We start from the raw sequence: 16,819 nt of genomic DNA on the forward strand, positions 1-16,819 counted from the left end.
CTTTCAGCAATTAAAAATATTTGGCGCATTCTTAATAGGTAAATGTTATACGTTGCAAAAACCTTATCTACCACTAACGAAGTAGGGATTTCTACAGAAGGGAATAACATACTAATGTGAATAGCATCCCCATGTAAAAAGCAGGACTCTGGATGCCATAGGAATGGACCACAGCCCTGGACCTATGTTTCACCACGTGGCTAACTAAACTTGTTGCATCACATGCCAAAGTGGGTGCCAATCCTAGGATCCAGTGAAGCAAACATTAAAGGCTGGTGCAGGGCCCAGGTATGGTTCTCAAGATGTACATCAAAGGTAACTGTTCTGGAAATTGCTAATGAGCCCTGAGGCAATAAGCAGCTGGATTTTGGACAACGTGTCAGCCGAAGTAGGGAAGAAAAAATAAGAATGGCTTAAAAAAAGTTCTCTACAGGAGAAGTCCATTACCTCAGGACACAAGCAAAAAAACCAGAGTCCCACAGAGTGGATGGGGTTGCACTGGGGACATTCCCAGCAAAACTAAGATATCCTAGGATAGCCAAAAACCCTTTGACTAAGAGCTGTCGCTCGAAACGCGTCAGTTTCAGGCTTCAGCTGTTCGACGCTATCACCGCCGGCACCACGAGAGGTCCCGGCGGCAACTATATACTGGGTCAGTATCTTTATTCTACTCCATACCTTGTACCCTTTGTTTGTATGTGGGAATAAATGCACCCATAGACATACTGCACTATTGGCCTCCTTTGCTTTTTTCTGAGCTCCTGCGGGAGCCAGGTTTATTCGGAGAGTGGTGATCACTTAAGGAGAAGGCTGATCGCAAGGTTCTGGAGAAAGAAGGGGACCTGACCAGATTTGACCAGACCCTAGTTGAATGATTGGAGGTCCTTATGTTATAGAAAAGCGCACAAAGGTTGCGCATCTGGTGAGTGTGCGATTTGTACCCCCATTGTTTCACCGTGCACACAGTCGGTGTCGTCTGGAGAGCTATAGATTGTTTGAGACTTGGTTCACATCCTCACGCTGAACTCACCTTTGGATGTAACAATCCTTCCTCACGTCCTATTAGCCACAGTATAGTGGCGTATATCTGTATGCACGAAGACACTTTATATTGCATGAATTTGTACATGTATATATACTTTTATCTAATTTTGTATTAGCGCTGCACTTTTTATATACTATTAAAGTGCTTATATGCATGTGGCCTTAATGTGATGGTTGAATTCATTATTTTGTTTTTAGGCTTTTTTCCCCATTTATTTTCACCTGGTGATTTGGCCAGTAACACTTCCTGTCTCCACTTTGGATGGAGGAGCAATGGAGACACCCTGGAACAACAGTATTGACAATGTGGGGAGGGGATAGTATAAGATACACTATAGGAATGGGATGGACTTGACTAACGAATTAAAGCTGAACTCCAACTAACACAGTTACAGCAACATTTTTTCCCTATTAACCACTTCCAGACCGGACACTTTTACCCCCTTCCTGACCAGGGCAATTTTCAGCTTTTAGCGCTATCACACTTTGAATGACAATTGCGCGGTCATGCAACACTGTACCCAAATGAATTTTTTACCATTTTTTTGAGACAGATAAAGCTTTATTTTGGTGGTATTTATTCACCACTGGGATTTGTATTTTTTTTGCTATGTAAATGAAATGTCCAAAAATTTTGAAAAAAAGTGTTTTTTTTATAAAATTTTGCAAATAAATATTTCATCATAAATCTTAGCCAAAATTTATTCCGTTATATTTTTAGTAAAAAAAAAAAAATCCAAATTAGTTTATAAGCAAAAATTATAATTTTTAAACATTTTTTTTTACATTTTTATTTTATTTTTTTATATTATTATTTTTTATTATTTTTTTTTTACATACTGTCACCCTAGCAGTACAGTGTCACCATGGTGACACTGTACTACTTGTGGGGGGTGATGAAGATTTTTTTTATTTTTTTACACTGATTGCTTTTACACCCATATAGGATGTAAAAGCAATCATTTCTCTTTCTCTCTGTGTGCATTCTTGCACTCATTGAGAAGTACTGAGTGAGCTGTGATTGGTCACAGCTTGTCACATGGTACAAGGCTTTTGTGAATAGTCTTGTACCATGTGACCTCTGTGATCATTCACAGATTTCACACGTAGTAAGCAATGATGTCACAAGTGACATCTTGCTTACTACTTTGCATGTGATCACTGATTGGCCAATCAGTGATCACATGATCGGGACCTCGTACAGAGGTCCCGTCCGACGATCGGTGTTTCACTGTGTCCGGAGGACACAGCGGGCACTGGATCGTGGTGCTGCACGCTCCCAAGGAGCGCGCACAAGCAGGGTGCGGGGAGGCCGTTTATAGACGGCCACCCGACCCTGCACTGCCACCATCCGGCCGTTTATATACAACGGCCGGACGGGAAGTGGTTAAATTAACGCTGACCATTGTAAGCAACCCTGTCAGTAGTAAATGGTTTGTCTCAACCCTCTAACTGCCACTTTTGCTGGACAGCTTGATCTGTAAAAGGAAGTTTAAAAATAACAGATTAACTGGCAGGTAAAAATAACAGAAAAAAACAAACAAAAAAAACTTTAAAACAACCACCATTTTAAGAGTTGGTAAGCTGCAATATATTACATTTTGGTTCTCTTCCATCTTTGTTATACAAGGGAAGGTAATTTAAGTTATATTATATTGCAACAGCAATAGAAGGATTCTTATATCAATCTGCCAGAAACCACCTATCAACAATAAAGGTAAAAAGCATTACATTTTGATCAGTAGCTTTTACCATCAATAGCACATTTATCTTACATGCACATGAAAAAATATCCTTTGATGCTGTAATCTTTATTGTTTGCCCTCTCCTTCTCTCTTTAAATAGTGAAGTGATACTAGAAGGAAATAATATGAACATAAAAAGGTCCCAGATGGGTTCTAGTAGAGTAACAATGTGACTTCAGCAGACTTCTGAATACTGAAATCACCGCCATATGTGACATCTGCAAAGTATAGAGAGCACAAGGAAGTCAAGTGAAAACTATGCTAGAACACAAGCTCCCAAGAGTGTGGAGGGTCACAGAAAATGTCAGCAAATGAGGTTATTTGGTATCTGCCTTACAGCATTACCATCTATCAGTGCTGAAGCAAACTAGCCTTTTTAAGGACTTTTATACAGTTAACAGTGATGGTGATAAAGGTGGTTTGTCATACATGTATTTATTTGTACAATAATAAGAAATGTACCTTTGCTGTAGCCAAGTACCCTAAACACTGGCATATAGAGGTATTTTTGTCAATGAAAGTGTGGGAAAAACAGATCTTCGGGACAAAATTCTGTTGCAGCACAAGATCCCTGACTTTCCAAATTAGAACATCTGTGTGAGATCACTTGTACTTCTGAACCACGTTCTTGCGTCTACTTAGAAGATAACAAACACAGTACACTGGCCAGATATAAGCGATGTCTAATTTGTCCTATTTCTCGACAATATTGAGACATGTATAGCCACACAAATCTATTCTTCTAAAAGCTTAGGCTAGAGGAATTATTATTTAGCATCTCTCTCATGTCTGCATATATTAAGGCTCTGAGTGAATGCATGCACAAAACTATCAAAAATGCACATAAATAAATGCACTGCAACTCATACAGTATGAGCAAGCCCTTAATGCAGCACAACAAGCTATGCATAGATGCTCAAAATGGGAAGAGGCCGAAGAAGAAATTTGTTAGGCACTTAAGGTAAGCCCTGAACAGGTGTGATCAAGATTCAGAGGGGAGGGACCCTCTGAGCAAAGTGGGAATAATCAAGTCGGAGTTACCCTATTCTTTAACCACCTTGCGCCCGCCATATAGTACAATGACGGGCGCAAGGTGGTTCTTTCGTTCTGATAAAACGTCATATGACGTCCTACCATTCTCACTGCGCATGAGCGGCTCAGGGAGCGCGCAGCGTGGCGATCGCCGGTCCGCGGTGTCCCTCGGACACAGCGGATTACGGAGAGAGCCGAAGATGTCGGCTCAGTCATGTGATCAGCTGTGTTCAATCACAGCTGATCACAAGTAAACACGGAAATGCCGGTTATCGGCATTTCTCTCCTATCGAGCTGTCACGCTGACAGCTCGAGAGGAGAGCCGGTAATCGGCTTTCCGCGGAGGAGACATCTACACTGATCATCAGGGCACTGATGATCAGTGTGCCCTGATGATCAGTGTGGCCCCAGAAGTGCCACCTGTCAGTGCTCATCAGTGCCATGTGCCAGTGCCCATCAGTGCCACGTGCCAGTGCCCATCAGTGCCACATCAATGCCACATATCAGTGCATACCAGTGCACATAAATGCCACATATCAGTGCCCATCTGAGCTACCTTTCAATGTCACCCATCAGTTTCAGTCAGTGCCACCTATCACTGCTGCCAATCAGTGCCACCTATCAGTGCCAGTCAGTGTCGCCTATCAGTGCCAGTCAGTGCCGCCTAACAGTGCCAGTCAGTGCCGCCTAACAGTGCCAGTCAGTGCCGCCTAACAGTGCCAGTCAGTGCCGCCTAACAGTGCCGCCTATCAGTGTCATGTATCAGTGCTGCCTTTCAGTGCCCCTCAGTGATGCCTGTCAATGCCCATCAGTGCAATCTACCAGTGCCTCCTCATCAGTGCCACCTATCAGTGTCCATCAGTGCAGCCTATCAGTGCCCATCACTGCAGCCTCATTAGCGCACATCAGTGAAGGAGAAAAATCACTTATTTACAAAATTGTATAACAAAAACTAAAAAAAAACCTTTTTGTTTTTCAAAATTTTCAGTGGTTTTTGGTTTAAGAAAAAATAAAAACCCCAGAGGTGATTAAATACCACCAAAAGAAAGCTCTATCTGTCTCAAAAAAAATGATAAAAATTTCATATGGGTACAATGTTGCATGACTGCGCAATTGTCATTCAAAGTGTGACAGCGCTGAAAGCTGGAAATTGGCCTGGGCAGGAAGGGGGTATAAGTGCCCTGTAGGCTAGTGGTTAAGAATAGAGTTTCAACAGCCATGGTAAAGCCAGTGACTGAGAAGCAGGATGGAATATGAGGCCTTGGACCAGTAACTCTTGTATGTTTGGAGGTAGCCAAGGCTCATCCACTTGACGTTTTAGTATATGTACTACATTCTTCAGAGCCAGTTTGGTGTATTTGGAATTGCCAGAATACTTTACTCCTCTATCTTGTGCAGCAATCGAGGAAGGATCTTTATTGGTGGCAAGGCATAAACCTGTTGAAATTGAGTCCAAGGAATCACCAGAGCATCTACTGTGAATTTTACAGGATCTCTGATCTTAGCTACAAATTTAGTTTAGCTTGTTGTCGAACCTGGAGGCCAGAATGTCCACATCTGGTTTTCCCCACTTTTGACAGAGACTATAACCACTTGCAAACTTGTGTACCAGTACGTTGCTGTACTTTGAGTGGTTATACTGGGATAATGCCTGCATCATCCCAGTATGATTTTTTTTTTACGCCGGTGGTTGGCTTTCTTGTAAAAGCAATCCTAGCAGCTAATTAGCCACTGGATTGCTTTTACAAGAATTGGGGAGGAAGGCCTCCTTTCCTGCAGTCTTCTGTGGCTCTCTCGGGCTCCCCTGTCCCATCAGGGAACCTGAGAGTGCAGCTGGTGGTTCCACTGGCTGACCATACAGCTGATCGAAGAACATAATGGCTCCGATCATCTCTAGGTTCTAGGAAACTAAAAGGGATAAGCATTTCATCACTTCCAGTTTTGAAATTATAAACAAACCCTTAGTGGTTTGAAAAAAGCATTGGATCATACATTTAAGGGCAGAGGAGGGATCTGGTGTCTCATAGACCCCAGATCTCTTAGTAAAGAGTAGTGATGGGCTGAACACCCTCCCTGTTTGATTCACGGTTGAACATTTAAACCTACCACAAGTACGACCTTGAACTTCGAACAGGGACAATTTACTGAGCGGTATCTTACCACATCTGAGTATGCGGTAAGATACCGCTCAGTTACTAGAGTACTGCATGAGTTTTATTATTAAGTAATGCAATATTTTAGTAGTGAAACATTCATTCATGGTTCAGCTGTCAGCGGGGTTCCCTGCTGACAGCTGAATGTCAAAAGAATCGTCGGCATTGCCCGGCAATTTAAAAAAAAAATGGCATGGGGGACCCCCCAAAATTCAAACCAGATCCTTATCCGAGCATGCAGCCCAGAAGGTCAGGAAAAGGGGGGGGGGAATGAACGAGCACCCCCCTCCCTCAAACCAATCCCAGCCCTTAACATGGGAGGGGGGTGCTTGGCCAAGGGCTCCTTCCCCACAACCCTGACAGGTAGTTGTAGGGGTCTGTGGGCGGGGGGCTTATTGAAATAAGGGCCACCAGATCCTGCCGCCAGCCCCCCCCCCCCATTTGAATGAGTATGGGGTACATGATACTGTTGCACATTCACAAAAACAAAGTGTAGTGTAAAAAAAACCAGGAGACAGTCTTTGACAAGTCCTTTATTAAAAATAAAATAGAAAAGTGTCCCCCAAAAGTAGATCCAACATCAATCATGATGCCTGCCACCACCGCCGACCCGAAGAAAGAAAAAAAAATCCGCGCCACCCTTGACGGTGGCTCCCGCCGTGTGACAGCTGCGCTGTGGGATCACCTCTGCCCCCTTGTGATGTCTTCATGCCCTGTGATTGGCCAAAGCATTGCACCTGACCTGTGGTCAGGTGCAATACTTTGGCCAATCACAATGCACTGTCAGGGCACAGTGCATTGTGGGGCACCAAACACATGAACAACCCATGTTCGCGTTGAACTTACGTTTGACTCGAACATACAGCCCATCATTAGTAAAGAGTACCTGTCACTGCCTAATGCTATCACATGGGATATTTATACTTCCTGGGATAACAATAAATGTGATCTAAAAAAAACAGAACGAAACAAAACAAAAAAAAAAAAATTATTAAAAAAAAATTTAAAGAGCCCTGTCCCCCTGTGCTTGTGTGCAAAGGCGAACGCACACATCAGTCCTGCACGCATATATAAAGGCGATTGCACCATGCATGTAAGGTATCACCGTGAATGTCAGATTGAGGACAGTAATTCTAGAACCAGACCTCCTGTTTAAACTTAAAAAGGCCTTTAAAACGTCACCTATGGATAAAAACATTTACGTAGTTTGTCGCCATTGAACAGGTGTGCACAATTTTAAAGTGTGACATGTTTGGTATCTATTTACTAAGTGTAACATCATCTTTTATATTTTACCAAATAATTGGGTATTAGATTGTGTTTTTGTGCATTACAATTCAAAAAAGTATTTTTTTTTTAAAATTGCATTTGAAAAACTGCTGTGCAAGTACCATGTGACATAAAAGATGGCAACACCCAGTATTTTATTCTTTATGGCCTCTACTTTAAAAAAATATATAATGTTCAGGGACTCTAAGTAATTTTCTAGCAAAAAATACTGATTATTACATGTAAACAAAAAGTATCTGAAAAGGCCTGGTCTTCAAGTGGTTAATTCTTTTTCTGGGTGCCAAGACCACTCGCCAGGGTCTAGGCATTGACGGATTATAAAATAACACTCCCAGAATATGAAGGGCTGAGACAGCTGAAATGTACATTTCTGCCAGTGTGAGTATTAGACATTTCTTTTTTTTTGGCGAGTAAGACTTATATTTATTTATTTATTACAGCTACTTATATTGCACCGTCAATTTGCACAGCACTTTACATATATATTGTCCATTCGCATCAGTCCTTGCCCTCAAGGAGCTTACAAACTAAGGTCCCTAACTCACATTCATGCATACACATACTAGGGCCAATTTAGACAGGAGCCAGTTAACCTACCAGCGTGTCTTTGGAGTGTGGACATGCAGACTCCAGGCTGGTAGTGCCATGGTTGGGATTCGAACCGATGACCCTGTTTACATCTATCATTACCACTTTCCAAGTCTTGTGAAGGAAAGCCTTTCCTAATTCCAGGGCAGGATTGCATATCCATCGAGCCATGGATATCTTTACTTGAGGACAGAAGCACTGGGTGATCAAGGGATTGGATCTCCTTTGAAAGATTGGATATTGTTGTTTACAGTCAGAGAAACCCTGTGTCACCTTATCCATGACACTAGGTCTATAACAGTCCAGGCTTCACCTGTAACAATAGGCACACCTCCAAAGGGATCTTCAGGGTCTGCAAACCATAGAAATGTTCCACAGCTCTGGATCCGTACAGAACCATGCAGCTAACTTCAAACTATGCACTTCATGCCAAAGTCAACACCTAACGTAGCATCCAGTGTCCAAAGCAAATATTACATTCCAGTCCTACATAGTGGGGTCCAGGTAGTCCCTGAGGTATACTTTGAGGGTAACTGATACAAAAACTGCCAGGTTGTGCAAGGCAGAGCATAAGTAGTCAGAACTTGATCGAAGATTCAGATGAAAAAACTTTAATGGTTTAAAAATAAAAAATACTTCTCCAGAGGAGAACAGGTTCATCACCTAAAGACGCTAGCAAGAAACTGATGTTATATAGGCATGCTCTATGGGCCTAGTTTTTGCCAGGTGTCCGATTACCTGGAGGTAGCCGCATATATTCCATGGTCTATGAATACTAGTCCTGTTCTGTTTGATTAAGATACTGCTAGTGGGCAGTTTTTCCATAGAAGAGACCGTGTATGTGTTTTCTGCCAAAAAAAATCTCCTTTCCCTTTTAGCTGTTCATTTTTTAATATTTATATAGATGATAAAGATGCAGCCTAATGTCTGGATTGTGCGGCTTCATTGTTATTGTGTAGGAGTTGTATTAAAACCTACCATCCTATGGCTAACGAAGGAAGACACCAGCCCCATAAGAAGCTTTAACCATTAGCCGCCCGGCCAATGGCCGTTTGGCGGCTTGAAAAGCGCTGCAGCTTTCCGGGTGCACGCCATTTGGCGTGCTCCCGCACATGCGCGGTTTGCACGGTTGCAGAGCGACGCAGCAGTGCGATCTGTCACCGCCCGTGCACCTCGGACACGGCCGATGACAGATCCGAGTACCGGCTCCCGTTGCCGGTACCATGTGACCTGCTGTGACCAATCACAGCAGGTCACATGACAGTGGTATACAATGGATGGCTTCATTCATGATGCCATCCATTGTATACTAGTGCCTAGCTGTGAATGGTCACAGCTAATCACATGCACATGTCATGTGATTAGCTGTGACCAAATCACAGCTAAGCACAAAAAAAAAAAAAAAAAAAAGCTGAATGAATCGATTTCATTCAGGTAAATGCTTGCTTATAGCAAAGTAATTCTTTGCTATAAGCAAATTGTGTAAAAAAAAAAATACTGATCACTTCCCCAAAGTAGTACAGTGTTACTATGGTAACATTGTACTATTTTGGTCATAGTAAAATATGAAAAAAAATCTTAAAAAAAATAAAAAAAAATTTAATAAAAAATTAAATAAAAAAATAAAAAAAATTAAAAAAAAAAATATATATATTTTTTTTTTCATACTGTCACCAGTCAGTGTCGCTGTTCACCGCCATGCCAGTTATATGATGACACTGTACTGCACTGGTGATAGTATGTAAAAAAAAAAATAGTGAAAATAATTTTTTTAATTTTTTCATTTTCCGAAAAATTATGACAAAAAAATACAACTTCAAAAAACTCGCCATGCCTCTTATGAAGTACGTCGGACTGTCTACTCTGCAAAAAGGGGTCATTTGGGGGATATCTGTACTGTTCTGACATTCTTGGACCTCAAGATATTAGATTGGCTGTCAGTACTTCAGGATTGATCAATATTCAGATCTATACCATAGTTTGTGAACTCTATAACTTTCCTACAAACTAAAAAATACATCCTAATTTGGGTTATTTTCACCAAAGACATGTAGCAGAATACATCTCGGCCTAAATTTATGAAGAACAATTATTTAATTGTAAACTTTTATAACAGAAACAAAGAAAAATGTGGTTTTTTTCCAAAATTTTTGGTCTTTTTTTGTTAATTTAGCAAAAAATAAAAACCCCAGCGGTGATTAAATACCACCAAAAGAAAGCTCTAGTTGTGTGAAGAAAATGATCAAATTTTAGTTTGGGTACAATGTTGTATGACCGCGCAATTGTCATTCAAAGTGTGAGAGCGCTGAAACCTGAAAAATGGCCTGGGCAGGAAGGTGTAAAATTGCACAGTATTGAAACGGTTAATGAATATGGCGCTGGCAGCTGTGCATATAGCTCAAATATTTTGTTGTATAATCATTATCTGTACCCTTCTGAAAAAGTTCTGCTATATTCTATAAAAGTTCCTATAGAGATACAGACTTTCTGAAAAGCAGTACTGCAAGGACTAGGCATTATCTCTCATGTTACAGTGCTTGAGCTTCATGATAGGTCTCTTCAGCACCAAAGTCTTAAAAGTCATTCATTTCCAAAGGGGACCTATAGCATTTTGCTTAGAGGAATTGATTATCTAAAGCATCTAATGCTTATGCCTCATACCCTTGAGCAGTCTTAGTTTAGCTGCTATACATATAGCAAACGTTTACTTTAAAGGAGAAGTATGGCCACAGCTCTTTTGGCCCTACTTCTCCTGTGGGTCATTGGAATGCACTTAGTTCTGCACTCCTGTGACTCCTATTCAGCTGACAGCAGGCTAAAGTTCGCTGCAGCTGATGTCATGCCCGTCCAGACTCTAGAGGGATCACGACTATAATTTCAGGATTCACCCATATTACTGACCGGCAGCTGGCTCAGCCTCTCAGTGTGACGCTGAGAGCCTAAACCAGATGATCCTGCCCCCTGCACAGCCCAGAGCTCCAGTGAGCACTGGAAGGGGCAGAGCAGAAAGCCGGGGATTGACAATCACCACTCTGCTCACTGAAGAAAGAGAACTGAGCAATCAGCAGTCTTTGATCACTCAGTTCTCACTCTTAGAGGTGACTGGGGACAGATGCAGCATCAGATTGATGCTGCATTCAACTAGGTGAGTATGTGTGTGGTTTTTTTTTTAAATCCCATACTTTTCTTTTAACATTTGTGAAGTCCCTAGCCTATAACAGTCAGGCACATGACCTAAAAACTAAACAAACAAATTATCAAACTATTAAAGACCACTATTCCTCAGTATTTTATAGATGAGGTAGTCTGAAAAAAGGCATAGAGCAGGGCAGAGTGTCAGAGAATGACATATGTACAGCGGTACCTGCTTTTTCACTGCAGTGCAACCAATGTATTTAAAGTGGAATTACAGTCTATTAATAACGAAGCTTAAATCTGCTCCTAACCCCCACTTTAAATCCTATACTAAGTGCCCTGTAGAAGGAAGATGCTTATACTTACTTATTTTCAGTGCGCTTCGGTCCGGTCATGTGATCGGCTTTCAGCGGCGGTTTCATGGGAGTGGAGAGACAGATGGCAACGGATGCCCTATAGTAAGCTTATGGGTGATGTCATCACCCAGGCTTTGTGGCCGTTGTCGGCACTCTCTCTCCTCTACCCTGACCAGGCTGGATCGCTCTGAGAATAGGCAAGTAAAAGCATCTTGCTTTCTACTGGGTGGCTAGTATAGGGGTGGAAGCAGAATTAAGCTTGCTTAGTAATAATCAAAAATGACACTCAATATCAATTAGTAAACTATCAAATCCAAAACATTCAAAATCCAAAAAATTGTAGTCCAAAATTCTAAAGTCCAAAACTGTAATAGTAACCCCAGTGTTTATAGTTGTCATACAGGTGATTCCACACAGTAATCTCAATATTAAAGCCTCCCACAGGCTTGCACGATCAAAATCACCTCAAAGAAAAAGAAAAAAAACACAAAACAGTGCATTATCCTTTAAATAAACAAACTATAAGTGAATGCACTCCACAGATAAACACACTTGTGAATCCTCTACAGTGACTAGAGTGCAAGTGTATTAGTGAATCATACATTGTGCCACACAAGTGAAAAACCGTATTCACTTCTATTAAAGTAAGGAGTAAATACCCTTACCAGAGCAGCTCCATGCCAGCTCCATACTCCTCCTTACACCATACTCCACCAAGTTGCCAAAATATATGGGGAATATAATAGTGTAATACCGCCACTGTACCATGTAATAACTTTATTTAGTGTACTCACAATATACACGCCTTAAAACCGCATATTCCAGTATTGTCAGACCTTTCTGTAATCCTCAGCAGTCTCCAGAATGTTTGGTGTGCTTTTGCCACTAGTAAAATGGCCGCCGCCCCACTTCCGGTTCTCGTGTGCGTCTGACGTCACTTCCCTTTAAAGGAATGTCAGACGCACACGAGAACCGAAAGTGGGGCGGCGTGATGATAAATGATAAAATTTTAGTTTGGGTACAGTGTTGCATGACCGGGCAGTTCATTCAAAGTGTGAGAGCGCTGAAACCTTAAAATTGACCTGGGCAGGAAGGGGGTAAAAGTGCCCGGTATTGACGTGGTTAACCCCTCCATGAGGAAGGTAAAACAAATCTTAATGCCTGAATTCAGTTTTGCAGCTTCAACATGTGTTAGTATCACAATTATCATCACAATTACTTAGTATAACAAATTTAATTATAATGTGTTTTTTTTCTATCAGGACAGATTGGGCTTTCATTTGGTGGTAAATAATAACGGATATCTTCTTACTTTTTTATTATCAAGGGGTAAATTGCACAAAATATTTAAAAAAATATAATTTTTAAAATATAGCTGTATATGTCTTGCCATTACCATGACCTACCACCAAAGAACCCAAAACAAATTCTCCCACTCCTGGTGATAGCTGTGATACCACATCTGTGGATGTTATTTGTTGTTTGTAACTGTAGCAGGGCCCAGAAACAATAGTGCACATTTTTTTTATAAACCTAAGAACAGACTGATACTAGCCAACAGTCATACTAAATACAAAGCGGTTGATTTAATAAAATTGTAGAGTGCAAAATTTGGTGTAGCTGTGCATGGTAGCTAATCAGCTTCTAACTTTAGCTTGTTCAATTAAGCTTTGACAAAAAAAAACTGGAAGCGGATTGGTTTCTCTGCAGATGTGCACCAACTTTTGCACTCTTCAGTTTTAGCAAAACAACTCCAGTGCGTCTTTTTCACCATTCAAGAGGAGAAAAAAAAACACAGGGGGGGGGGCTGAATAGTGACAGGTGATCAGGAACCTGTCCTTGTAGTTCCCGACTGTTAGTATGAGACACAGAGATGTCTGTGACACAGTAGCACATATATGAGGCCCCACGGATAAAGATCCACATCTGTGAGGCCACATGTATGTGTACACTTGGCAGGAAGGAGTTAAAAGAGAAATCCATTTTATGACCATTTTTCATGTTATACCCATATTTAAGGTCACAGTCTGCAGCCCCCAACCTGTCCCCCTTCCCTTACAGAATCCAGGGGTTCTTCTCACTGCCTTCTCTTGCACTCAAAGCTGTGTCATTCATTCACAGTAATCTATGAATGAAAGACTACGAATGACACAATACTGGAGCAGTGTTTCTACAGTTAATGTGTTTCAACAACCTCTGTACTAGGGCACCACATCTACCTCAAGGCCCCATAGCAGTAATGTGGCTTGCTAGAACAATAGTTACTCCACTGAAACTCAACTATTGAAAAAATGATCTTGTACATTAAAACTGAAGAAAGCAGCACAAGCACAAACTTAAGAATTGTAGCCAATAGCAGACAATCTGGCTTAGCAGTTTTTTTTGCCAGTGTGATATTTAGGTTAATATAAGCATGTGCCTTTTAAAAACTCCAGATGAAGTTCACCATCTATAATATAACAAAAATATAATATGTATTGAAAAATACATGCTAACATACTATGACATATTAATTTTAAAATCTATTTGTACTGCTTACATTTTCTTCATTTTCATCATATGGCTCTTCTCCATTTTGTTCTCTCTTTCTCTCCTCGGTGAGATCTTCCTGTACCTAAACAAATAAAAGGCATCAATGAATCCAGACATAAATTGTGGAATTAATGGGATTTTAGATTTATATTCCCCCGTGCATTGAATAGTGACTAACATTAACAATGTCCCTGTGATACTCCTGTGTATATGCATCACAGATTGTTGTGAACACTTTTTAAGGTGACACATGACTAGAGTAGAATGAGTGAATCCAATCAGCAACTAAAACTACAGAAAGATGACTGCTGCATATGGCATATAACCTGTATACACCCCTTTCATTTCACAAACTACATTTAAAACTAGTAGCAGTTATGGATTTAATAAACGATAAAGGTACAATGTGCACACTTCGCTATATTGGAACAATATAAAACAGCTTTCAATTCAGCTTCCTAGTAAAAAGCCCACTATGCCTAATATTAAAGATAAATGAACTGACGGAACCATAAATAAAATGTGATGCTTTCAGTCTTGAAAAAATATAGCTTGAGCAGCGTGTATAAAGAGTAATGTGTTGTTGGGATAATAAAAAAAAAAAAACAATGTGTATTCTAGATGGAATTTGAGACTGGGACGTTAATCTCACAAGTCATCAATCCACTTGTCCCCAGTAACCTTAGTTAAACCATGTGTGACTCTGCCAGTCGTGAAATTACTTGCAGTCTCTGGACTTGTGAACAGATCTGTGTGGTTTTATACAAAGTTCAGGTGTCTGAATCGTTGATCCAATAAGGGCATCCTCTTGGGAACAGTTTTATTTATTTTAAAGAGTAACTCCACTTTTGTTGAGAAAAAAAAAACATCCCTCTGGGTGATCTGTGTAACAAACTTTGCTGCAGATTCCCACCTTTTGTTATGCTGAAGAATGAGCTGTTTGTCCATGTGCAGAGTGAATCTGTATGGGAGTGGTTTCATAATTATCAATCAGCTGCTACACCTGCAGGGCTCTAATAAGGAAAACTGCAGGGTCTGCATCCCTTTAGATGTGATTTCCTATACGGGGTAGCTCACCACAAATGACATTTTTGTTGCAGAGGATGCCTAAAATCTGACTTGGTGCAGACTTCTGGGAAAATCAGTAAGCCAAGCACACAAGCCAGAAATGACCTTTCTGGGGGGCGTTCTGTACACCATTTGTGTATAGAACGCCTCCAGGTAGCCATATTGCATTTTACAGAAAATTACAGTGCTGCAGATTGAAAAATAAAGGGTCATTTTTATAACATTCAATTACAATATGACTTGACAACTGCATATGAGGTATTATTTTCCCCACTAAAAGTGGAGTTACCCTTTAAAGCTGGGAACTAATAATGTAGTGTTAATAAAAAGACATGTTGAACACACCTCTTCTTCTACTTCCTCTTGATATTGTTCATCAACATTATCCTCTTGCTGGTCAGGATTTCCAGCCATCTATAAAAAGCAAAAAGCAACATTTAATATGATCACTGAACCACAGAGACAAGCATTCTTGCTAAGGGAAAACAAACACTGTGTTTGCTATAGAAAGTATCCACACAAAAACTAGAAAACTCTTCAACCACGTCGTGTACAGTACATGAAGTAAACCAAGCTACTTTCTCCTAAGAGATGCATTGCAGCCTGACTGCTGGAACACTTGTGTTACTGACCTCTGTGGCAGCAATGGTCATCATTACACACTGACAAGGAATGTGATTCACTGCAGACAAAATGACATCAATGACTTTGACTAGTGCCACGAAAACAGACTGTGGTCAGGTAGCGGTGAAAGCATTCTTAGGAAAAACAACTGCCCTCACCACTGGCACTGACAATGGCCTTAGGCTTTTAATTGTTCTTTGCTTCTGTACATTTAATATGATACAGCAAACTGTGTACTTACAGGTTTAGCCAGATTTCTTGCTGCTAAAGCCATAAACTGGAATTATTTTTCATTGCTGTATTTTGATACAGAGCAAATGGGAGAATTTCATTAAAAATAATTACTGTGTGTTGTAGGATAAAAAAAAGGTTGCTAGCCATTTGCTTTGCAAGTGAAGCATAAAAATGTGTGTTTTCTATGAGCATTTGCTTGGAAAGCAGGATGAGGTCTGTGGGTTATCAGCTTGTCGACTTTCTCTAAGCTTCCGTTCTTATGGAGTTCTTCTGCCTCCAAGTGACTCTAACTGGCACTTTATTCAGCCACAGCAAAAGCTCTTACCACTAAATGCTCTTGTTTCTCTGCCTGGTCTTGCTGCTGTCTTTGCTCCTCGTTCTCATCTGCCAGGTTCTCCTCTCGCTCTTGTTCTGCCTCTTCAAATTCATCTTCCCCTTGGTTATTGGGATCATCTGCAGGGTTCACATCGTCTGCGGCAGCCTAGTGTACGTGCATAAATCATGTTACTATAACACTGGAAATGCTTTTGTTACACTAGAGTAATGTATTTTGTCTCCACTGGCTATGATTCCTGTGCTATACAAAAGAAATTATCCTGGTTTATACTAAATAAAACACTGAATTTAATTACACTGAAATATGTGATAAACAAACAAAAAACTTTTATTGAGTTTCAGAGCTGCTAAAAATTTGTATACTAAAAAAACAAATCATAATTAAGATTAATTTGTCTCATCTAGCATTGCTTTAGTGTTCATATTAAAGTTAGAAAGCAGTCATCTATCTTTTGGGTCACAGCAGGTTTTTTTAAAATTGAAGGCATAGAAATTTGCATTCAGGTTCAGAAATTATATCCTATCTCTCACTAAAGTGGAGTCAAATCAGAAATGATTCTAATATCATCAGGTAGATTAACAGACATACTAACATCACTAGAGCTGCAATAAAATAAATGAACACGATAATTTAATTTATGTGTGCTTATTTTCTGAAGCTTTAAAGCACGCCATTTAAGAC

The 16,819-nt window shown here is 40.4% G+C and overlaps 1 protein-coding gene across 4 annotated transcripts in view; it reads right to left on the reverse strand.

The window, feature by feature from the left end:
• The window catches only part of GOLIM4 (golgi integral membrane protein 4), a 158,033-nt gene that overhangs the window by 9,033 nt on the left and 132,181 nt on the right, over nt 1-16,819 (reverse strand). For all 4 annotated transcript variants that reach the window (XM_089675467.1, XM_089675469.1, XM_089675468.1 and 1 more), the window contains 3 exons: nt 16,127-16,282; nt 15,289-15,357; nt 13,883-13,957 (listed from right to left, as the gene is read on the reverse strand). In XM_089675467.1, coding sequence (XP_089531593.1) covers nt 13,883-13,957; nt 15,289-15,357; nt 16,127-16,282 — 300 coding nt within the window. The remainder of the gene's footprint in view (nt 1-13,882; nt 13,958-15,288; nt 15,358-16,126; nt 16,283-16,819) is intronic.

The sequence above is a fragment of the Staurois parvus genome, unplaced genomic scaffold, assembly GCF_062004578.1.
Source record: "Staurois parvus isolate SC_StPar_1 unplaced genomic scaffold, SC_StPar_1.0 ptg000155l, whole genome shotgun sequence".
Taxonomy (NCBI): Eukaryota; Metazoa; Chordata; class Amphibia; order Anura; family Ranidae; genus Staurois; species Staurois parvus.